The sequence below is a fragment of the Crocuta crocuta genome, unplaced genomic scaffold (assembly GCF_008692635.1).
Source record: "Crocuta crocuta isolate KB4526 unplaced genomic scaffold, BGI_CrCroc_1.0 scaffold154, whole genome shotgun sequence".
Taxonomy (NCBI): domain Eukaryota; kingdom Metazoa; phylum Chordata; class Mammalia; order Carnivora; family Hyaenidae; genus Crocuta; species Crocuta crocuta.
In genome coordinates this window covers 1,738,354-1,762,648 of record NW_027530545.1, presented here as the reverse complement: position 1 = coordinate 1,762,648, position 24,295 = coordinate 1,738,354, and the positions used below count along the sequence as shown (strand labels likewise).

General features: G+C 36.4%; 1 protein-coding gene and 1 long non-coding RNA gene across 3 annotated transcripts in view; one reads left to right on the top strand and one right to left on the bottom strand.

Annotated features, from left to right (window-relative positions):
- LOC144234483 (uncharacterized) overlaps window positions 1-6,567 on the bottom strand; it is a 79,713-nt gene extending 73,146 nt beyond the window's left edge. The window contains exon 1 of the long non-coding RNA XR_013335970.1: window positions 6,484-6,567. This is a non-coding gene — a long non-coding RNA (uncharacterized LOC144234483). The remainder of the gene's footprint in view (window positions 1-6,483) is intronic.
- Window positions 1-9,858, top strand: part of GALNT13 (polypeptide N-acetylgalactosaminyltransferase 13) — a 528,727-nt gene extending 518,869 nt beyond the window's left edge. The window contains exons 13-14 of one of the 2 annotated variants that reach the window (XM_077767828.1): window positions 1,695-1,724; window positions 5,269-5,454. In XM_077767828.1, coding sequence (XP_077623954.1) covers window positions 1,695-1,724; window positions 5,269-5,454 — 216 coding nt within the window. Of the gene's footprint in view, window positions 1-1,694; window positions 1,725-5,268; window positions 5,455-9,487 lie in introns of those variants that run through there. The other variant, XM_077767826.1, reaches the window with a different exon arrangement.
- The last annotated feature ends 14,437 nt before the right edge of the window (window positions 9,859-24,295 follow it).

The window sequence follows — 24,295 nt, the reverse complement described above, 5'->3', positions numbered from 1 at the left end:
AGGGACAGGAATTAGGTTCTAATAAAGTAATCAAAGAAAGCTAGTCACCAGTACAGTTGTAAACCTCACTGTGTGAACAGCTAAAATATTCCATCTTATCTACCATAGCACTTTCAATTTTAGAAAAGTAAATCGTGGGGAGCCTTGGTGGCTCAGTCGGTAAAACATCTGACTTCAGCCTAGGTCATGATCTCACAGCTCCTGGGTTCTAGCCTTGCATCAGGGTCTATGCTGACAGCTCAGAGCCTAGAGTCTACTTCAGATCCTGTCTCCCTCTCTCTTTGCCCCTCCCTCTTTTGCACTCTTTCTCTCTCTCAAAAATAAACATTAAAAAAAGTTGAAATAGGAGCAAAATTACTAGAAAATCTAGAGAAAAACTAAACAATATCACAAAGCCTCAAAACACCGAGTCTCTCCATTTTGTTTGTTTCTTGGGTGAGTGGAGGGAAAAGAGAAGGGAATGAAATTTAGAGTGTCTATAATCTGTTTTCTCAAGCAATTCTAACAACAGTCCTGTATAATATTATTATTTGTGTTCTTCACATTAGTAAATGTAAGTTTAAAGTGTTTAAATAGCTTATCTAGCTTTTAGACCCCAGGTTTCTGGCACTGAGTCCAGCAATCTTTCCACTACCTTACATGGCCTTGAGATCACTGAAAAACCAGAAACAATTTGATGCTTTTAATGATGCTGATCTGATAAGCTAGATGTATATTATAAATGAAAGAAATTATTAAATATTATTATTTGCCATATCCAATTTTATTCACACAGAATTTCTCCTTTCCTTAATATTTGGAATGATGTTCTGCAATAAACTATCTATTTAGAAGAACAGCCATAAAACCACTTTGTCAGTATGGTCTAATCGCTTACAAACTTTATACATATTCATAATATAATTAATATCTAATTGCTTCTCCCTTGAGTGAAACTAAGCACATGTTGGTAATAAATTCGCATCTTTGGCCAACTTTAATTTGAAACAGAGTTTTTCACTTTCTTAACTAAATATTTTTTAACACAGCCATGAATTTAATTCAGTATCACTTTATACCTGGCTAAACAAGTTCAACTTGGGGGTGAACCGGGCATCATTAACAAAGCTACAAGATCCTCACCTGGTCTAGAATCTCTTAAATAAATTACCAGAACAGTATAGTGCTTTGAAAGCAATTACCACAGAATTACAACAAAAAAGAAAAAAAAACCTAAATTTCATCACATTGAAACCTTTTAAAAAGTATTTTTATAAAGTTGTCATCCATCCATTCTATTTTATTCAGATTTTTTTATATTCTATTTCAACATTGCAGTTGTGTTCCAATGCATTTGAAATTTACATTTTCTGACAATAAGTGCACATAATCACATTTCTTTTTGAACATCCAAGCAGCTATATACAGTGTAAGAATCTAATTTTAGAACAGAACACTTATGCTCAACAAACACTACGCAACAAAGAAAAAAATAAGGGAGCAAAGTATGATGCTAAAAATAAGTCTTGTTTTTCATGTGACTGAGCAAGTTGACTGAGAAAATGAATTCCATATCCATCTGTATCAAATGTTTCCCAGAGTCACAAGAGATTTTTTTTCAATAGGTAAAATATGTTGGACTGCTATTTACTGAAATCACAGAAGCTTATATTTAGACTTTACTTAACACCTCCTCTTTTATTTACCTTTATCAGAAAGCAGGTAAATGGCAATATAATTTGAAGGTAAGTAATCTATAATGGCAATCCAGCCATTTCCCTGTGTAGTACTCCTAATAAAAACAGTGACTCAATTTACCTTTAGAAGGCTGTGTATATCTGACTAGTGTTACCTTTCCATATTCTCATTGACCCATAGCTGTGGTTTCTTATGTAGACTCAATTAGTGAATAGGAATTTCAGTAGTTTAGTACTATAATTTTAGTTCTTGTTTCGGAAACGTTTACACTTCTTTTTTAGAACAGGCATATTCTGTTCTAATGAAACACAGATCACCTCGTCAGGAGATCATACTTAATATTTTGAATAACAAAACTTTATTACATCACTCTTTAAATAATTACTGTGTACTTTATCAATAGGGGAAATCTTACTGCTATTGAATATAACAATCTGTTTTTCTCATTATATGTAACAATCGAGTTTCATTTTAATTTTTTTACTTTTTAAACTAAATTGCATTTTAGGGGCCCCTGTGTGGCTCAGTCAGTTAAGCGTCCGACTTTGGCTCAGGTCATGATCTCACGGTTCGTGGGTTCGAGCCCTGCGTAGGGCTCTGTGCTGACAGCTAGCTCAGAGCCTGGAGCCTACTTCAGATTCTGTATCTCCCTCTCTCTCTGACCCTCCCCTGCTCACATGGTCTCTCTCTCAGAAATAAATTTTAAAAAAAAATTAAAAAATTTAAAAAATATATAAGCTAAACAGCATTTTAGTATGGAATCTTTTAAACTGAAGCCTATATGATTGGTTCTTTAATCGACCAGCCAGTCACTCCTATTAGTTCATTAAATTATCATCAGGTTTTTCACTTAGTGCTTTTTAATAAAGAAGATGCAAAAGTATGACCTGATTTTATAATTTTGCAATTCCTACTTTGTCATTAAACTTGTTTTCCTAGCCTGATGTCAGTTGGCTTTCAACATAACTAGCTTTTCAAAAGGGTAGATTTAGGGACACTCCATGCATGACACACACATCCTGACTTAGACAGCAAAACCTACAAATACGTTTAAAGGCAGGAAATGATTGTTTTCTTGCACATATTTAAATAACACAATTCAAATTTTGTAAATCTGAGGAAATATTAATGCTTTATATTTCAAAGGAGAATGATTAAGTAATGTTATAAACAAAAACAAATACTAGCTTGGGGTTCATTTTACCCTGTTCCCTAGTCAATATTTTAAATAAAGCAATAGGAAAATATATTTGGCATATGCTTCATATCAGGCTGTATGCCACACTACCTTCAAAACTGAAATAACATGACAGTCTTCCAAAGTTGTGAGAGGGCTTAGCAACAAGTACAATAAGGGCTGATATGCTTAATAAAGAGTATTTAATAGAAAAAATATGCCTAATAGAAAAATATGCAAGGTCTTGAATAAATCAGCACAGGAGAAATAGTTAACTTTTTCTTTCATTTTCAACAGCTAATTATAACTATCAAAAATAAATAAAAAATCATTTCATGTGTATTCTTATATCTATTTCTCTATCCTGTCTATCAAGAAATGTTTTTCATGGAACACACAACACTGGTGTAGATGTAGTAAAACTGACACCCATGCAGTATCCTGGCATATAATAAGCATAAGAAATGTTAGCTGCTACTGCTATTATTACAAAATAAATATTGTAGATTTTTTTAAACTTTGCTAGTATGTATTAAAATGTTCATACCTTTTGACCTTGTGATTTCATTTCAAGAATCATTTCTAAATAAATGATTACAGAAGTGGAGAGAGACATTCAGAGATGTTTATGATAGCATTATTTATAATAGCTCCAAATTGGAAAGATATTCCCCAAACTGGAAAAGTGAAATGACTTTTGGAAAACCTACTTTGTAGAAATTGTGTATTTCTTATGTTTTTAGATTATTTGAACGATAAGGAATAAGAAAGACCACAATAAAGTGGCAGGGTACGTAATTAGATCAACATAAATTTGCATAATATGAACACTAAAAATAACTAGAAAACACATAAAATATTAATCATTTGGTATCTCCTGTAGACAGAACACTGAGAAAAAAATAAGTAAACTACACTTATTTTTCGAACAAATGAAAACTCTAAATGTTGTTGTGTGGGTTTTAAAATGAAAAATACTTTTTTATCTCAGTGGGATTATTTGAAATTTCTAATATTTCTTCTGATTTACTGGCTTTTCAGAAGTACCAGCAGTGAAAATTCTTTGAATTTTTTTCATGGTATTCATGTGATAAACAAATGGGGGAAATATTTTTATGGAAAATTTTATACTGTGTTTATGATCTGGGGTTACACTTCCTGAGCATAAGTAAAATCAGGTTGTTTTGTTTGAAATCAAGGAACTTTATAATTCCATTTTTCTTTTTCATAATAGATGAAATTCACAATCACTAACACTAGGGTCTTTGATGTTAACATGACATTTACCAAGAAAAACTTATTATGAAAAGAAACATCACTGAAGGTAGAGGATTATCAAGCTTAGGATTTTGAAGAGTGTGGATAGGAAATTCAAGTTTGGTTAAAAAAATATAGAATCTTAAATGTAAGTTATATATATAACATATATAATTTATGTATCATATGTAACTTACTATATATTATCCTTTCTATCTTTATAAATCATTTGTCTACTGTTTTACAATAGAAACTAAATCCTTGAAATAGAAAATCCAATGATTTGTGTCCATTAAGCTACAAGAAATGCAGTTTAATTTTACCAGAACTTATTTTCTGCATTGGCCTTTCACTACAATCAGAACTTATAAAGAGCCTCCTGTGGGCAGGCACTAGGCTTGATGTATGTAGTTCTTCTAGTTTCTGGCCTTCCTGGAGCTAATGCTCCTGAGGAGGAAATAGACCGAAAGCAAGAAACTAATTAATTACAAATTGTGTTTGGAGAATTAGGTCAAATTAAGAGCCCAAGTGGAGCTGACCTTTTCCTTTTTCCTCTCTCCTCTGTTCATTAACTTTCTAATTGACATTTAGATGAATTTGGCAATGCAGATGCGCAACACTCTTAACACCGGTTAACTGTGAGAAAACATGGTGGAAACAGTTTGAGTACCATACTGTACAAATGAAAGCAAAACATTAATAATCAATAAATTCTCCCCTGAATTCTTCCCTGGCATCTGCTCAAGTTTAGGGCAAAGGAGTGAGGAAGTCAAAAACCATAATTGAAAAAACTCTGGGAGCTCAATAGCTTTGAGTTCTACTCACAAAATAACCCATTTAGCACTAAAAAAAATCATTTTATCACTAGAGTGAACATTGAGAATATGCCTTTTCTGTCCAAAATAACCTCTTGCTCAAAATGTTTCAACATTTGATCTCAGGCTCTGCTCCCAGTCTTATCTTCATTTGCTCCTACTTAATACACTTGATACTAACGCCATCTAAAAAGATATGGCTCATAGTTCCATGGATGCAATTATTATGACGTGTGCCTTCCATCCTTATCCAGTAGAAATTGTATGTTGCCAAGAATGATTGATTTATTACTGCCTTTGTATTTGATTTTGTCATTATTCATTATTTTCTTTGTCAAACAGACCCACACTCTTCTTCACATAATCACCCAGTCCTGTCTCTCAGTAAGCAAAGTAGCGGATGGCTCCCAGCAGCTCACTGTGGAAACATGTAATGATAGTCCTTTGCAAAAATGGCTACTAAGAAACTATACAAGAATGGAAGTTTTTAGAAATATTTTTGAGAATCCTACTGACTACATTCTCTAATAAGTTTTTATAAGCTTGTTTTGCAGACTGTGTTAAATTTATTTTACTATTTTTGTTATGTTCTCTTATTGAAATCTAGAAATTTTTTAAAAATGTACTTTAAAAAATCTTTATGTGCTATTTCTCCGTGGAGTTATTTGCCTTTTACTTTTAGCTGCTTATTAATTCGGAGGCTGACTTCATGAAGTAGCATTTGGTCTATTATTAATTAATAGACATTTTTCAGTTTTCACTTTATTTCAAATATTTATATGTGCATAAATATAATTAATGGAATACATTATGACATTTGGGTTCACTATAGTCATGTTTATATAATAGATTTTGCATTAGAGCTAAAAATAAAACTAACATAGCCAAAAATATGAATTGTTTGGGGAACATTAAAATTAATTAATTTTGTTAATTTTTTATTCAGATACTTCCATTGTGTGCAGATTTAGGGTAGCTTTTCTATAATTTATTTTAACCTGAAACTTTAAGCAAATGCATTTTCGAAGACGAAGATGTAATTTTCAGTAACTTTACAGAGTAAATTATATCTAAGATTTTCTTTGTGGTTGGCTGAGTGATATAATAATAAAAGATTTTTCAAAAGTATACCTTTTATCACTGTGTGATTTGTGAATATCTTCTCAGGAAGCAATGAAAGGAATCGTTATTCAGTCTAAGTCAAAAAACTCGTATGAAATTCTTATAAAGTGTGCAAATAAGAACATGTGCTAGTTCTTGATCTTACTGGGATTATTGTCTTGTAAATAAAGGATATTACACTGTGCAGTAGCTTCCTATGACAATACATGGGAAGTTAGGGCATCAAAGTTGTTAGTAGAAGACACAACGGAGCTTGGAACGCTCAGTGACAAGGCTGAATGGAGGTATGGAAAGGAGCCAAGAAAAAGAGCACCGTTTACATTAGAACTGCATTCGAGATGTATTAGAAAGCTGGAAAGGTTTGGACATTTTGCCCAGAGAACTTGTATACACGACAATTTACATACATTATCTTAGTTTGTTTTCAGAGCATACCTGACAGCGTAACGTCCAACAAAGGGTCTTCTTAGAGTTAAGTAGACATTTAGAATTCTAGGACAGAAAGCACGACTTGCTTCTCTCAGCAGACCCTGCATCAGTTCATAGAGCCTTAGGGGTGACAGCCCTCTGTGAAGAGATGAGAACCATAGCAGGCTGATGTGGCGACCATCCAGCTTGAAGCACCCGAGACACGTCTCTGTAACAACTCCATAGGCCCAGCTCTGAGGAACCCAAGAGTATGCAAAACTACAAATCTTGGTGCTGAGAGATGCCCAGGATTTGGTTTCCTATCAGGTGTTTATACTGCAGTGTATCAGATACAGATGCAGTTTATCATTCAGAGGTTATTTTTCCCATAAGTAATATTGCCTAGAAACATGTTAACAGTATCATTATTACCCTTATCAGATCACTAAAGGTGATCACAGTTATATAGTTGAATAAAGTTAAATTTTTTTTATATATATTTTTATTTATTTCTAGGAGAGAGAGAGAGAGAGAGAGAGAGAGACAGCGTGAGCAGGGGAGGGTCAGAGAGAGAGGGAGACGCAGACTCTGAAACAGGCTCCAGGCTCTGAGCTGGCAGTCAGCACAGAGCCCGATGCGGGGCTCGAACCCACTAACCGCGAGATCAAGACCTAAGCGAAAGTCGGTCGCTTAACCGACTAAGCCACCCAGGCGCCCCTAAAGTTAAATTTTTTAAGCAGACGGGAAAAGAGCATTTTTAAATACTGAGTATAATTAAGTGTTTTCCGATAAAGAATTGAGTCTTCAGAACGATTTGGTGGCTTGCCCAAGTTTTCATGGCTGGTAAGTGGGGGAAGAGGAATTCAAACTTAGGTCTCTCTGACCCTAAAATGTCTGGTCTTTCTACCGCACTACATTAAAAAGAAGAGGTTTTGGGGGAGTTTTTTTGTTCTCTTTAAGATGGTGCCTTTTGACTATTAATGAATTCCTTCAAAGAAAACATTTAGGAAAATGCACTAATATTGTGTAAATTATCCCATTTTAAAAAAATCTAATAAAAGTAATCAAGGGTAAATTGTTTTTTTTTTTGAAAGAGAACATGTATACACAAAGGACCTCAGGAAAGTAACAAAAATGAAGTATTTTTTTTTATTTTAATGAAAATTTTCTAGAAAAAATGTTTTGCTTTGTATTTTTTTTTCCAAGTTTGTTGCTGGCTCATTAGCCAACAGCATAATTTCTAGCATCATAAGACACCTTCTGAAATCATCAACCATCTTCTTGCCTATCTTCTGCCATTTCATCTCCTCTCTCCCTCTCTCTCTTTAGTATAAACAGCTTGATTTCATCTATTGAAAGAGCAACAAAGGCCTCAATCTTGAAATTTCCTTCACGTTTAATAGCTTTGTGCTTTTAATTTCCTGCTTGTTGTCTATTAAGTGTTCCCTCCACAAGCCTATTTTCCATTCCATCTCTTCCCAGGGCAGCGCAGTCCAGGGTCTCTGCAGTCCTGTTCCAAACAAATTACAACTGTCCAGGCAGTGTTTCTCCACCCTTTTTATTACAGGCCTCCTGCATTTTTTAAATTTTTTTAGAGAGAGAGAAGGTGTGCGTGCACACAAGAGAATGGGCAGAGAGACAACCTTAGGCAGGTTCCACACCCAGTGCAGACCCCTATGCAGCTGGATCTCAGGAACTAAGAGATCATGACCTGAGCAGAAATCAAGAGTTGGATGCTGAACCAACTGAACCACCCAGGTGCTCCGTCCACATTTTTAAAAATCCAACCTGCAATGTAATATCAAGAGCCATTCCCCACTTCCCCCAACAAAGTTTGTCTACTTTTAATTTTGGTATTTGCAACAAAATCATAATGTGTGCTTTTTTCAAGATATACCTGCAAATCACCTGCCATATGTTCAAACACTTTTCTTCAGGTTGGGAGTTTTTCATATAAAATGGCCGTAGCCATTGCCCATGAAACTTAGCAGAAATTTATATAATTTGTGTGCATAAAATATGCATAAAACATATGGATTTAAAACGTATATATGAAAAGTTCAAAAGTATGATTTCAAAGTATAAATGTGAACTTGGTACTCCTGGGTGGCTCAGTTGGTTAAGCATCGGACTCTTGATTTTGGCTCAGGTCATGATCTCCTGGTTCGTGAGTTTAGGCCCCGCACAGCTTAGGATTCTCTCTCCCCTCTCTCTCTCAGCTCCTCCCCTGCTCATTCTCTAAATGAATAAATAAAACTTAAAAATGTACAACTATGAACTCAAAAGACAAGATATGTGATAACTCGTTCACATGGTACAATTACTGGAATTATATTTTAGCATTTGGGTACTGAGAGGATGCTTATTCGTGAGTATGATTATACAGAAAGTAAAATATGGATATAGTATTTTAAAATGTATGACCATAACATCCCTTTTTGTATTTGGCATTGACATTTTTTTAAAATACTTAAAAATGAAAACCAAAATATGGTGAGCACACTATCAAGTAACACAGTTCTTTGTTGCTATCATAATCATTCTTCTACACTGAATAGCACAGATACTATGGTGTGTTTAGTATTTGAAATGGGAACATCTCTAGCAGTTTTTGTTCATTTGGGTCACAGCTGTGACATCTTCTTTGCATGTTTACCAAATGGTTACTGAATAACACGTGCCTAAGAAAACGAAGGCTTTGTGAAAGCATGTTAATATTTGCAGCCCTCAAGTGAACTCAGAGCTCACAAACGGGCTTTTTACAAAGGAGCCTGAATTCTTGGCAATGCATGATAAATGTCAGCCAATTTCCTTAACCATCTGCAGATAAAGGTGCATTCGACAACGATGAAACTGTAACAGTAAAAGTTGTATACCAATTTGGAGCCACGTGCAGTTTGTTTTACAAACATATATATCACTGTGTTTATATTAAAACAATAATAAAGGATTTTCAAAAGAAATTTAATCTGATGAGCAAGTGATGGTGAAGATAAAATAGGTTGTACTGATCGTTGGTTATCTTTTACAGAGGCTCACCTTGAGACATGTTAACAGTAACCAATGCCTCGATGAACCTTCTGAAGAAGACAAAATGGTGCCTACCATGCAGGACTGTAGTGGAAGCAGATCCCAGCAATGGCTGCTGAGGAACATGACCTTGGGGGCATGAAGATTGTTTCCCCAAAGCCATGAACGTGTCTACACTTTTGTTTTTTCCATTATTTCAGTTAGGGAAAAATATTAACTTTGCTGAATTGAAAGTTTTAAAATCCTTTTAGTATTCTAAAATACAGTTGTTTATAATTCATTTTTAGGAATGTTTGCTTATTTCCCTACTAAAATTTGTATCTGATCAAAGCACATAAAATATATAAATAACAGCAAACTGTTATTAAACATCAGAACAACTTGAAAAATAAATTGTGTTTGCTTTAAAAAAATCTTTACTGCCCTCATCTCACAAGATTAGTCAGGGGCTTACTTTAATTTTGTTCTTGTCTTAGTGATTGAAAGGGAGACAATGTAAATGCCTTATAAAATATCTTCATTATATTATCAAATCTTTTAAAAACTCACTGTTTCTAATGGACCTTCATGGAAACATGTTGATTTTCTGTGTCAACAACAAGGCCACACATTGAGTTATTTCTGAGCAGTGAATTCAATGTGCACAGTTTCAGTTTTGTAGGAAAAAATTAAATTGGATATTTACTTCTCACAGAGTTCTCATAAAAGCATCACAGTTACACAAAATAGAGGGAGTTTGAAAGTTCAATTTTAAGGGCATGAAATCAGAAGAAACCAGTTGGCACTGAAGGTGGCAAGACGAAACTAAGGTGAAAAAAAATAAATTATTTTAAAAGGTATTCTGTTTGGGTTGCAATCACTCCTAACATAGGTAGGGCATAACCATCATCTTGGTCGCAGAGCTGATGCCAGAAACTCAATTCTTTTTATTTTTTTAATTTTAATGTTTATTTTTGAGACACAGAGCATGAGCAGGGGAAGGGCAGAGAGAGAGGGAGACACAGAATCCGAAGCAGGCTCCACGTTCTGAGCTGTCAGCACACAGCCAGATGTGGGGATGCAGGGCTCGAACTCACCACCGTGAGATCATAACCTGAGCTGAAGTCAGACGCTCAACCGACTGAGCCACCCAGGTGCCCTCAGAAACTCAATTCTTAACCACTGCCTCTGTGTCCCATAAACTATACAAACCCTTCTCTCTTCACTCTAGAGAGTGACTTCTCTCTTAGGCTGTACAGAATTGTAGGGGAAGGGTAGAGTACTATTCATAATTTTTCATTCTTTTGCATTTCAAAATTCTAGCTACTTCACTATTACCATTTTCACTTTATGTTTTAAAAAAAAAAACAATGCAGTACTATCGGAATTTCATTGCCATGCAACAGTACCTAAGGTTTTCATCACCAGGGGAATGAACTCCATGTACATCCTTTGAACTTTTACTCTAATTAAACTGCTTAAAGTTATTTGCCATAAATTGTAGTTCAAGGGGCACAATCATAAGTAGGCTACCTTCACATGTTCCTTTTCCATTTTAAAACTCTGTATTCAAAATACATGAACAGAAGATATGAAAAGGAAGAGAAATTTGATATTTGTGCTAGTATGTTTTAATATCTGACACCATTTAAAATGCCCATAGATTTGTTCAACATAGGTATCTTATTCATTAGAAGTGCACTCAGCTGGGGCACCTCAGTGGCTCAGTTGGTTAAGCCGAATTTCAGCTCAGGTCATGTCGTCATGGTCTGTGTGTTCGAGCCCTGCATCAGGCTCTGTGCTGACACCTCAGAGCTTGGAGCCTCCTTCAGATTCTGTGTCTCCCTCTCTCAATTTTCTCCTGTTTGTGTTCTCCTGTCTACCAAAAGTAAACAAACATTTAAAAATTAAAAACAAAAAAAAGGAGTCCACTCAGCTGCCTAAAAGAAATTTGGGGAAAAGATGGAAAAAGCATTCTGTGGAGTAGAAGATGCTACACCTTTGGCCCTTAGCTTAAAAATCTCTGAGAGAAACTTTTAATCAGTTTTGGTACACAGAAACCCTCTCTCTCTTTTTGCCTCTCTTTTTTTGCCCCCCCCCCCCTCTCTCTCTCACACACACACACACACACACACACACACACTGCTTTATAATGAAAAGGATGCTTTCTGAAGGCTGGTAAACTCTTGTATGACTTTCTCAGCTAGCATCCCCCACTCCTTTGGCTGTGTCCTGGTACAACTCTAAAGAAGATTTCTACAACCTGAAGCATTTCAGGTTTACTCCTTCAAGTGTACACACATACCCCTTACCTTATGGTGTCTTAGAATCCTTCAATCTCCTAAAAATTATAAACAAACGTTTGGCTGTCAGGGCATAATGTTTTGAGAAAATAATCTATAGCTTCCAGCAAACTTGAAAGGAACTATGACTCCCAAGAACCAGTGAACCACTGCCTTAAATTTATAGCGGCCTCACAAGGCAACCGAATCCTGACTTAACAATCACATTTTCCATTTCTTTTTTTCTCCTGTCTTGACTAAAATACAGTAAAATGTCCCTGCACAGTGTTCTTCCTTAAACTTGAAAAGCTCAAATGCTGAAGAACTCTGTTATATTATCTGTTCCACTTCGTATGGATTTGTCACTCAAAATGCTTATGTTATCCACAAAGTGGACAGGGACAGATTTTTAAAAATACAGTTACTCTGTGGAAACTGAATTTGACCCATTGCAGCAGCATTTTTAACATATGAAAGTCCATTATACATCAACAATACAGGAAAATTAAAACTGTGTAAGTTTCATGCCACAGGTTTTCAAAGAACACTCAGGTGGTTTAAACACATTGTATTAGAGTGTCTAACAAAAAAGGCATAAATGTTATAAAACACCAAAATCCAGAAAGCAATGAGTAACATTCAATTTAAAAATATTTATTGTATTCACTACAGAAAATTAAAAATAATGATTGGGTTCCCAATGCATTCATTTTATCTGTGGGGCTAAACTAATAGATATTTCAAATGATCTCAAACTTCCCCTTCTAATGTTGTCCCCACAACAGTGAATGCTAACCCCAACTTTCCAGATGTTGAGATCAAAGACCTTAAGTCACTTTTGATTTCTCTGTTCTTCTCTCAACTTTCATCTAACCCATCAGCAAATTCCCTTGATTCTATATTTGAAATATAAGAAGAAACCAATAACTACAACCATGACTTACCACCACATCCGCTGTGTGCCACCTTTAACTTTTTAAACTGCAATATGATTATAATTTGGTTCCGATTTCCCGGCCCTTGCCTCTAACAGTCTTTATCAAATACAACAGCCATAGTGATTTTTGTTAGACAGAAATTTGGTTGTGTCACTTCCCTGCAATGACGTTCCACGTCTCTCTAACCAAATTTCTTGGTGAATGACGCCTCTGAACTCACGCATGTGCTCCCTGGATCTCCCGGCCCCTGGACCCGGCCCCCGGGCCCCGCCCCCACAAGCCCCATAAGCACTCGTTTCTGACTGCATCTGCTCATGCTGCCCCTTACTTGCTCCACTCTGGCTGCCAAGCAAGTTTCTGGGTTATTGTTTTGCTTCCCCTGCCCCCCAGAGTTCTCTCACCTTACCTTCTTTAGGTATCTGTCCAAATATGATCTCATCAGTAACGCAAACCCTTCTCTCTCCTGCCCTCCCTAGCCCCCTGCATGTTCACCGACAAACTAAATTTGCTTCTTTATGTCTACCCTTCCACGTCTCCCCGATCCCAACATCCTCATCACACGCCCTAGAATATAAACCCCATAAGGCCAGTTTTTGCCAGTTTTTGCCAGTTTTATTCACTGTGGTATCCCCAGCATCTAATATAGTTCTGGGCACAAAGTAAGTATTCTTTAAATATTTCCTGAATTAATGAATTGAAAAATGTGTGTTAAAGTTGCTAAGTACTACTGTATCATATTTTTTGCACAGTATTTTAAATTTTAAAATAAAATCTAGTAATATATTTAGACGAGATTTGCATAACTTTGTCTCCAAATGATAATTTTCTTCCTAATATTCTTTACATTAGAGTATGGACTATATTTTGTTCTCTATGGTAAAATATCCTGCCTTATGAAAGTGAAATATGACATTTCATAAACATGTTGCTATATATGTATATGTTGCTTTATTAAGGTAAAATTTCTATTTTTATTTTTTGGTTATATTCAGTGGCTACCTGAAGAAGTAGGATTTTTTTCTTTTGGAGATGTATCCTCTTAAAAATTATATGTATATTCATGGGTTCATAGGAGCTATTACTAATCTATTTTCTCAGTGCAAGTCTATGAACAATACACAAGCATCGTAACTTTAAGAGGAATTTAGAGAGAATCTATTCCTAGCTTCTTCATTTACAGCTACTGAAACTGACATCCAGATATATAATGTGGCTCACCCAGGGATCAGAGAACTATAAGCAGTGTTGCCAGGACTTAACCATTGTTAATATAACCTATTATTGTCTTCAATTAAAAACTACTCAAAAATAAAATAGAAAGGGCACAACAATGAGGAGAAATGTCTTCAATAAACATTTTGTGAAACATGCATTGACTCTTTAGAGATATATAACTTCCCACTACCTTTCATATTTAAATAAGCTTAGTTCTATAAAATAATACCACAGGAAGTAAAGACCTGTAGCAACAATAAAGAAATTAACAGGAAACAGCATAATTGCAGACTATGCTGACATTATTGGGCAAAATGGGTTTCAGGGAAGCAAGCCTCTTAAGCAGTAACTAACGGAGCATACCCTCTCCTCACTTCCATTTTCCTTATAATTACGTTCCAGTTAAAAATGACTGGCCTATAGCTTGCACAGAGAATTAGACCATCTATTACTGTGAACATTTGGTAGATTCTAGGCTATATAGGTTTAAAGTCTGCAGGGTAATCACCAGAGATTTTTCAGCTTCCCAGTGTAACTCTCTAGACTCCACTAAACACAACCCATAAATTCTATTTTGCTATGGTTCTTGGAAGGAGCCTAATAAATAAAAAGGGGGGAGGGGAAGCAGAGAGAAAGAAAATGAACTACAACCATAAAACCACAGGAATGTTTTATATATATATATATATATGTAAATGTTTAGCAGGAAGATAAGAGAATAGTATGAATTGGTTCAGTAAATCTCAAAATATTGGCTGCCCACCTACATCACTTTTTTACCACTTGAGAAATGGTGATTATATGTGAATCACCACAATTTTATTTGTATCTTGTTTCTAGCTGTTCTGTCCAGTCTCAGAGGATGCAAACCTTATATGCATTTATAAGTCATAAAGTACACGCATTTAACAAATACGAAGATTTAAGAAATTTAAGATCTTAATGGATGTGTCATCATCCACAAGCTGTCTTTCTGCAAAGTGGATATCTGCACATCTTGGATAAATTTCTAATTCGATTGGACGGCAAAAATTCAATTAAGTCTCAAAGCAGTTGGTCTTCCAGGATTCAGCCACTACCCGCCACTTTTTTTCTTATTTTCCCACAATATGTCAAAGTATGGAATAGGTAGATCAGAGCTCCTCTTTATAGCACAGGATCGCATCTGGTGTGACTACACCATATTCAAAGCACTATTAAGTATCAGCTATTGTAAGGATTGAAGGCATTGAATGGACACTTGCAATGTATTTTGAACAGTTTGTGTGCATTTGTGTCCAACTTTTGTTTTATATTGTTCAATAAATTCTAAAGGCAGTTTTCACTGTATTTGGTCACAAAATCTCTCTGAAATGCTAATGATGTAGGGCAGCTCTTTTGTTAACTATCTTTTAAGATAAAGACCACTTCTATGTTAACTAGTGTCATCATTATAGTTACTTTGTTTTTGTTTTTAGCTAGGAAGAACAAATCACTTAATATTCCGTTTTAATGAGTTCGAATGTGTGGAGCATTAGATGATTAAGGCTAGATCTGTAATGGTTTAAAGAAATGAACTTTTCCTCATGCATTAAATTTGGTGTAAAAATGAATGTAAGCTGCTGCTTGGTTTCACTTCTACTTTCTGCTAAAAATAGCACAAGTGCAAAAAGAGAACTTGATGATTATATGGTTTTTATTTATTTTTTTTGGAGCTTTTTGTTTTTTTGTTCAGTGTAGCCACAGCTAAAGCGAAAAAATCTCAAAAACAGTTTAGATATATGCTTGGCACATGGTTCATTAACATTTATAAAAGTAGCTCGTGCATAAAGAATTATACATTTTAAATACTGTAAGCATTACTAAATGGTATAATTGTTCTTTTGCTATAAATTTAAATATTTATATGTTTTTGAAGAATTAAAAAAATAACCAATTTAGTTTTCCAGCTATATGTTGTTTTTTAAAAAAAATTGTTAGCATTTTAAACAGACAAGTTCAGTGTTTTATGCTTATGCTCCATTTTGTAGATTATATAAATAAATGATTAAGTGCCTATGGATAACTCTTAGCAGTAACAAACTATTGTGATCCTACAACAATTTTGATAGCAAAAAATATATAAAATAGAAACATTAAAATGTGCATGATTTGAAGAATTTATCATTTATTTTTGTTCTAAAATGATTTGAAATACTTTTTCTCTTTGTTTTATAAAAATGAAACAGGAACGCTAAAATGTTTCATATTATATGATGAAAATTTGGGGCTCCTGGTGCCTCAGTCAGTTGAGCATTGACTTCTGCTCAGGTCATGATTTTTACAGTTTGTGGGTTCAAGGCCCCCATCCGGCTCTGTGCTAACAGCTCAGAGCCTGGAGTCTGCTTCCTATTCTGTGTCTCCCTCTCTCTCTGCCTCTCCTCTGCTTGCACTCTGTCTCTCTCTCAAAAATAAATAATAAAACATTAAAAAAAAAAAGAGGAAAATTATTCTTCAGACTACTGTGAGTCTTGGCCAGTTCCTTGCTTCCAATGCTGGTATTCTAGATAACTACCAGGGTTAGGAGGGGAAGGAGGAAGAGGCTACAGTATCTCCCAGGATCAACCCTGCAATCCTAGTCACACACACACACACACACTCAAGGGAGAAAATTACAGATTGTTTCATTTGCTAAGCTAAAAGAAAGCAGGAAGGAAAAAAAAAAGGAGGCGAGAAGGAAGGGAGAAGGGTGCGAGGATCCTAACACTATTTTCACATTTTATTTTATTCTGAAGGAAACTCTCCTAAAATATTGTTTGCATGCTTCGGAAGCTTACTGACTTGTAAACACCAGGAAAATCTCATTGACTTTCCGAAAATTTTTCTGTGACTGTCAGTAAGAGTAAAGGATGTTGTCTGGACTCTGTGTCTCACACGCACGAAGTCCCTTCTTGGCTTTCTGTACCCAGGGGGGACACCCTGTTACATCTCCTTTTTCTATTGTGTCCCCTTCCTCTTGTCCAGCAGCACAGCCCTACATTTCAAGCGCTAACTAGTTTAACCTAGCAAAGAAGCTCCTGGTAAAGCAGGTAGTCACTCCTGTCCCTTACCTTTTGTTTTGCGTTTCTTCGGCACCTGGTAGACACACACTGCGAATTCTTCTGCTCAACAACCGCACGTTCTTTGCCTCCTCAGCGGAGGAGCTATTTACTGGCCTCTGCCGACGCCGTCTTTTCTGACGTAACGATTATTTTTTTTCCCACCTGACATAGGATATTAATTACCAATCTCAGCTTCTACTATCAGAAAGAGTTGGCAGATAGAGAGTTGACGAATCTGCTGACAAATCTCTTCACCAATTTTGAGGAATGGAAACCTAGATAAACATACAAATATCTATTCCATAAGTTTCTCTAAAGAGACGCCTGAGCGTGGCGCCGCAAGCACCCTTTGCCAACCACGTGATAACTTACGTGTTAAGGCGGAGACTAAGAGCTCAGCGCTGTGCAAACAATTGATAATGACCCTCACAAAGATGAGTAGCACCTGTGCTCTCAGCCTCAGCGCCTGCCCAGCAGCCTTCCTCTTTCCTCTCATCTCCTACCGTTGGAGCGCTCCAGAATGCAATCCTTGGTCATCTTNCTCTCTCTCTCTCTCTCTCTCTCTCTCTCTCTCTCTCTCTCTGTCAAGTTTATATATTTATTTTTGATAGAGAGCAGGAGGGGCGCAGGGGCAAAGGAGAGAGAGAATCCAAAGCCTGAAGAAGGGCTCAACCTCAGGAACCATGAGATAATGACCTAAGCCAAAATCAAGAGTTGAGGAAGGCTTAGCCAACTGAGCAACCCAGGTGTCCTGGTCATCTTCTCCTATTTACACTCACTTCCTTGGGGGTTTCATCTAGAACTGTGGATTTTTGTACCTGCCCCAGGCTGCTCACTACCGAATGTCTCTCCAGGGTCCAAACTCTTTGAAATCCAACTCTCTACTGGATTTCTCCACTGAATGACTAATATGCATCCCAAACTTTATGTGTCTGTGACCGAAGTCCTTACTTTACCCTAAAAAATGTTCAATTCAACGAGATTTTCCATCTCCACCGGTGGCAACTCCATTCTGCCAGTGGTTCAGTGTAAAAACATCGGTGTCCTTGGTACCTCCTTCTCAATTAGCAAATCCTATTGATTCCACCTTATTTCCCAGGTTCAACCACTTCTTGACACCTCTGCTACCACACACTAGTCAGGGTCATCATCATGTTTATCACAGTGCTCTTCTAATTGGTTACACCCTTGCGTCCTCCACCATCTATTCTTTTTTTTAAAAATATGTTTTATTTATTTCTAGGAGAGAGAGACAGCGTGAGCAGGGGAGGGCCAGAGAGAGAGAGAGGGAGATACAGACTTTGAAATAGGCTCCAGGCTCTGAGCTGGCAGTCAGCACAGAGCCCGACGCGGGGCTCGAACCCACGAACCGCGAGATCATGACCTAAGCGAAAGTCGGACACTTAACCGACTAAGCCACCCAGGCGCCCCCTCCACCATCTATTCTCAACAGAGATCCAGAATGATGCTGCCAAATGTAACCCAGTATGCCTCTGGGCTGCTCANGGCTTCCTGTTTTACAGAGAATAAAAAGGCTGTGGCCTCACAAGAGTGTAAAAGCCACTGCATGCTTTGATCCCTCTTTACTCTCTGGCCTCCTTTCCTTCCCCTTCCGCCGCCTGTTTGCTTCATCCTGGTCACTCCGCCTGCCATTTCTTTGAACAAGCCAGGTGTGCTCTTGGTTTAGGGCCTCTGCCTGGAATACTTGAGATATACACATGCTAACTCCCTCACCTTGATTACAACTTATGTTCTCAGGGGGCTCCCCTTCCAACTTGTTTTAATGCATTGGCCTACCTCCCCTCTCTCACCAAATGAAGCAGTCCATAACCCTGCTTCACTTTTTGTTCCATAGCACTTATCACCTGCTCACATATTATCTTGTTTACTTCTTTATTATTTTTTAATGCTTACTTATTATCTTTTGCTATCCAGCACCCACTCCTACCAAGCATCCATGACTTCATTATAACATACCAAAGAGCAGGAATCTCAAAATCATTGTGATACGTTGCATGTACGTAGGACAATGCCTACCACATACCAGGCACCCAGCAAATATTTGCTGAGTATCAAATTAATCTGCATCTTTTCTCCCATCTACCTGTGTACAATATTCCTATGTGCAGAGGACAAGGGGGAGGCAGAGAGAGGACTTTAAGATTTTTCTTGTTATTTTTGTGTTGATATTTTAACCTCATCTTTACTTTTTAAATGCCCTCCTACTATAAGGATTGCATTGTATTTCTTCATTGCAAAAAGTTAATTTTTAAGATAACGGATGCATTTGGAACTTGAGACAAAAGCATAATTATATGAGTGTTAGAGTAATTAAATCTGATAAAACACTGATGGGCATTTTTCCTCTAATAGAAGTATGGTATTTGTGATAGGATAATGCAATGTTAGGATGACAGCCCAACACCTGAAACAAAAAAAAAGTTTGCTATCACAGACTAACTTTATTTGTACAAATTATAATTTCTAAGATTTCTTTTTTTTAAGTTTATTTTGAGAGCAAGTGCTAGTGGAAGAAGGGCAGAGAGAGGGAGAGGGAGGGGGAGGGAGAGAGAGAGAGAGAGAGAGAGAGAGAGAGAGAGAATCCCAAGCAGACTACATCTACATGCTGTGAGCATGGAGACCAAAGCGGAGCTTGATCTCATAAACCGTGAGATCATGACCTGAGCCAAAATCAAGAGTCAGATGCTCAACCGACAGAGCTATCCCTCTAAGATTTATTTCTGAAAACTGCATACATACCACTTAGACATTTCTAAAGATGTATGTTTATGCAGTTAAAGAAAATACATAATATAAATTTATACATTTCGAATTTTAAAAATACTGAAAGTTAAATTTTACCTGCCGTGCCCTTCATTAGGGTCAAAATGTATGTGCACAGGCCTCTGGACATGGGCAAGTAGATGGGCTGCTCCCTATTATGTTCCCAGATCTGAAGGGGTGTTACTTCTACAGTAGGACTTTCCCTCCTCCTCTGTCTGCCATGGGCAGATCCAGGAAGCTCTAACCCCTATGTCTCTTTGGCAAGAGCTGGAAGTATAGGTTCTTGTTAACTGCAGTGTAGGAGGAAGGCTCTGAAGATTGCTTGCCCCTGACAGAAATCTATTTTTACACCAGATAAGCACCAGAAGAGCTATCTTGTTTAGAAAACCACGGAGGTCAGTCTTCTTTACCTTGAAATGAGTCCTGACCTTCTAACCATGTGATTAGAGTGTAGTAGAAAGAACACGGATTTTGAAACCAGGTGAGTTACATGACCATTTCACATGGGCCACGTATCTACAAAGCTGCAAACCTTCTGGTCCTTATCAGTCAACGTGCCCATTTAGGGCATACCTTGAAGAGCACTTGAGAGAATTAGCAACAATCCAGGTAAGTGCTTCTAAACAAAATACAAGGTACACAGGGCAGGTTTATGCTGTGTCTGGCGTACTCATTGTTGATTCCTCCATTTAGAAGAATGGCTGACACAAAGGATGCTTTTTGATGGATAGCTAATGTCCAAGCATTTCATATTTATCTTATCCCTCCTTTTCCCACCACATATGGAAATAGGCTTCTGTTTTGTACAATAAGCAGCTAAAAGCCCTGTGTTTATCCCCTCGGCCCCACAATCAGTGGGATAGGATTTAAACAAGAGCTCCCTGAGGCAGATTCATTCTGGAATTTAGGAACTTTATGTAAGAAGCTCTTCAGATCAGCTTCTCTGAAAAGAAGCAACATAGATTTTCAGAAGCCCAGAATGCAAAAACTTTTAGCTGTTCCTCAGTAGCTGGCGAAATACAAAACTCCTTGTGATAAGCTGTACAGATCCCTGATTCTGGGTTCTGCAGATAAGTATTTTTAAAAGATGTCCAATGCTATTAGTGTTATTGCTGCTTTGTTTTTCAAAAGATGCAATTATCAGCAAAGCTCAAGTTTATGTATGTTTGCCTATATAAGAATCATTATATAAATTAGTTTTGACTTGAGAAGCTGAAGTTGCCTATAGCATTGAACTTAAAAATATCATTAACTGTAATCAAGGACTGAAAATTAGAACCATTTGTTTTCCCCATAGTGACTTGTTGGACTATTTTCTGGTTAAAAAAAAGTTTTTTTTTAAATCTGTTTACAGAGAAAGTCACTAAGTCAATAACATTTGACTACAGGTACAAGTTGTGATTCTGAAACTATTTGGTTTTCCTCAACTGCCAGATTCTCTTAAAGGATAAAATTTATTGATGTTTTTATGCTCTGAATTTTGTAAGGAAGCTTAGTGTAAGAACCTTTGTGCAAGAAAGTGATCGCAGTGTGGTGTGAGTCGACTTGTAGTATGCATTATAATTAAACATCAAACAGCAGTTATTACATGATTGCCTATCTAATGCCACTATCCAAAAATTGAAGAAAGGTGAAAAGCATCTACTTGCGTTTTCTAACAGTTAAATTTAAAGTGACTCATGAAGTCGTAAGCTTCAAAAAGGGTAAGGGGCACAAGAAAAGTAGGAAACCCTCCTCATTCTTTATTCTCCACTCAGGCAGAATATTTCGATCTGATTTCCCTCCTTTTTCCCAAGCAGATCCTTCCAGTTACATGCCAATGAAATACACCATTAGCAGGATGATGTACTTTTAGCCCTCTGGAAACCTGCCAAGATCTGAGGCAATGGAAGGTGGGATTAAGGCAAAAAAAGAAGTTGAAGAGAAAAGTGAGAGATTTTTGTTAAAAACTGAAATTCTTATAAATCTCTGTGGGGAAAAAATACTGCCCTGATTAAAATAACACACATAGCTTATGAAAACTGTGATCTGCTAACCCAAGTGCACTGAAGACAAGAAGGATATATTAACATGAATCCTTATGGTAATATGCTAGTATTTCATGTTTAGAGAACATGGTTAGAAAATCATTCTCAAATTAAAGCTCTTGAGCTAACATGTAATTAGATAAATCTAGTTTCTGATGGAGGCTCTGTGAGGAGACTGCTGTTTGAATATTCAGGTCATGATGAGATGGGTAGACAGAGAAATGCTCACATGTTTACTGTGATGTTGACTTACTTTGTGACTTCCTGCCTATTATAGCTACTATTTACTTTATTGCTTGAAAATAAGAAGTGTCTCCTCTATGTCAAAGCTGTATAGTCAAAAGAGAATATCTGTGATGTTTCTTCAAATTATAGTTTGACTCAATTTTAACCTAACCCTCCATAATTATGGTAAATGTGTTTGACAATAATGTGTATTTGAAAGGACAGCATTGAAGTTGATAGATCGCAAGCGAATTGATAATGGCAGCATTGGGAAAGTCTTAAAATACTGCTTTCATGGGCCACCTACCACCAACCACCTCTACCTTGTACTCTCTTTGGATAAGAGGTCACACACCCAGACAACAGGAATAAACACATGATCCAGCATGCGCCAATGGAACTCTCTGGCCCTGACTGTGGTGATTGTTCCAGAAATGGACCTGTGACAGAAGCTAAGCCAATTAATTTTTTTTAAGTGTTGTATTTGGACCTATTGGGAAATACTCTCATTTTCTCTAAGAATTAAAAGAGCCTCATGCAGAAATGGGTTGAAAGAAACTATAAAGAGAGAGTAGAGAATAATGAAAAAGAGAGTTTAAAGAGTTTAGGGTCATAGATCCAAACATCATTAAATCCAGTCCTACCCTCATCATTTCTTTTGTTTGACTAATGCATTGGTAACTGCCTTTTTTCCTTAAACTAGTTTAGATTAGGTTTTAGGCACATGAAAACAAGATTATGCTAGCTAATCACATGAATTAGCTAGGAAAAAGGGCCTGTTTCCTTCTTTGTACAGTGTAAATGATAAAATGCATGTGATACATTTCTTTATTTTTTTATGCTTGTTTTTGAGAGAGAGAGAGAGAGAGAAAGAGAGAGAGAGAGAGAGAAAGAGTGGGTAGGGACAGAGAGAAGGAAACTGAATCCAATGCAGGCTCCGGGCTCTGAACTATCAGCATGGAACTCAATGCGGGATTTGAACTCATAAACCACGAGATGATGACTTAAGCCAAAGTTGGCCGCTTACCCAACTGAACCGCCCAGATAACCCTCATGTCATATATTTCTTATAAATTGTAATCTATGCAAAGCATCCATTGTATGTGAGTTAAGAGGGTATACAAAATAAATTAGTTTTTTCTATCCACTCTTATTTCCAACACACCAAGAAAAAGCATGTACAACGGACATTATTACATACCCAAGTAACATGCTAACACACCATTAATGTACCTAGAGTTTAAGCTAAATGACAGTGACTTTTTCTTTAATGTTCAGTGTTTTGGAAAAAAAAATGTGGGCTTTAATAACACAATTTCTCTCAATTGAGGTGATTTTTTAAAGTTTTTGTAAAGATAAAAATATCTTCTGCACTATATTAGCTACTTTTAAAATAGAATGGCTTGAAGTGTAAAAATGTGTTTATTAAATAGCATCTGAGGTACCGTGATTATAACCTATAATTCTACCTGCTTATAGCCAAAACCTTCACCTCTGTTAAAGTATGCCCTTGGTTATTATAAAGGAATCCATTATAATTCTGCTTCCCATAAAATAGATTCTCTAAACTTGTAGCACCTAATAAGAAAGTCTTTTCAAAAGTTTTCTTTTATTTATTTTGAGAGAGAGAGAGAGTACAAGCAAGGAAGGGGCAGAGAGAGAAGGGAGAGAAAGAATCCCAAGCAGGCTCCATGCTGTAAGCAAGAGCCTGATGCAGGGCTTGAACTCACGAACTGTAAGATCATGACCTGAGCTGAAATCAAGAGTCAGATGCTTAGCTGACTGAGCCACCCAAGCACCCCAAGAAAGTCTTTTTAAAAGCAAGACACAATTAAGTGTCTTAGCTGCAACAATGAGTGACAAGGGATGTGACTGCATCAAGGCAACGATGAAATTTTACATTGGAAAAGATAAATCAGTTTGTATTTGATTAAATCAAGTGAATGTTTTCATCACTTAAATTATCAAATAATACCAGCAATAATATGATTAACATGAGTAAAGTGAATATTAAGTAATATTCATCACAATTTTAAATTATGACTAGTCCTATGAGTAACATAAGTAATAATATGAAAATTAATACTCATCACTTAAATTATTTTTAAGCACCTGTCTTCTGAGGACTAAAGCTAAATACTCTGTGAATGATTTAATAGACCCAATTTCCACTTTCTAGGAGCTTTTATAAGTAAGATAGTTAAATAATGATATTATGAAAAGACATCAACATTATTGTCACCCTTGCTTACCTTCATGTGTCATCTGAGAATATATTAACTTTGTAACTTTGTCTAGTA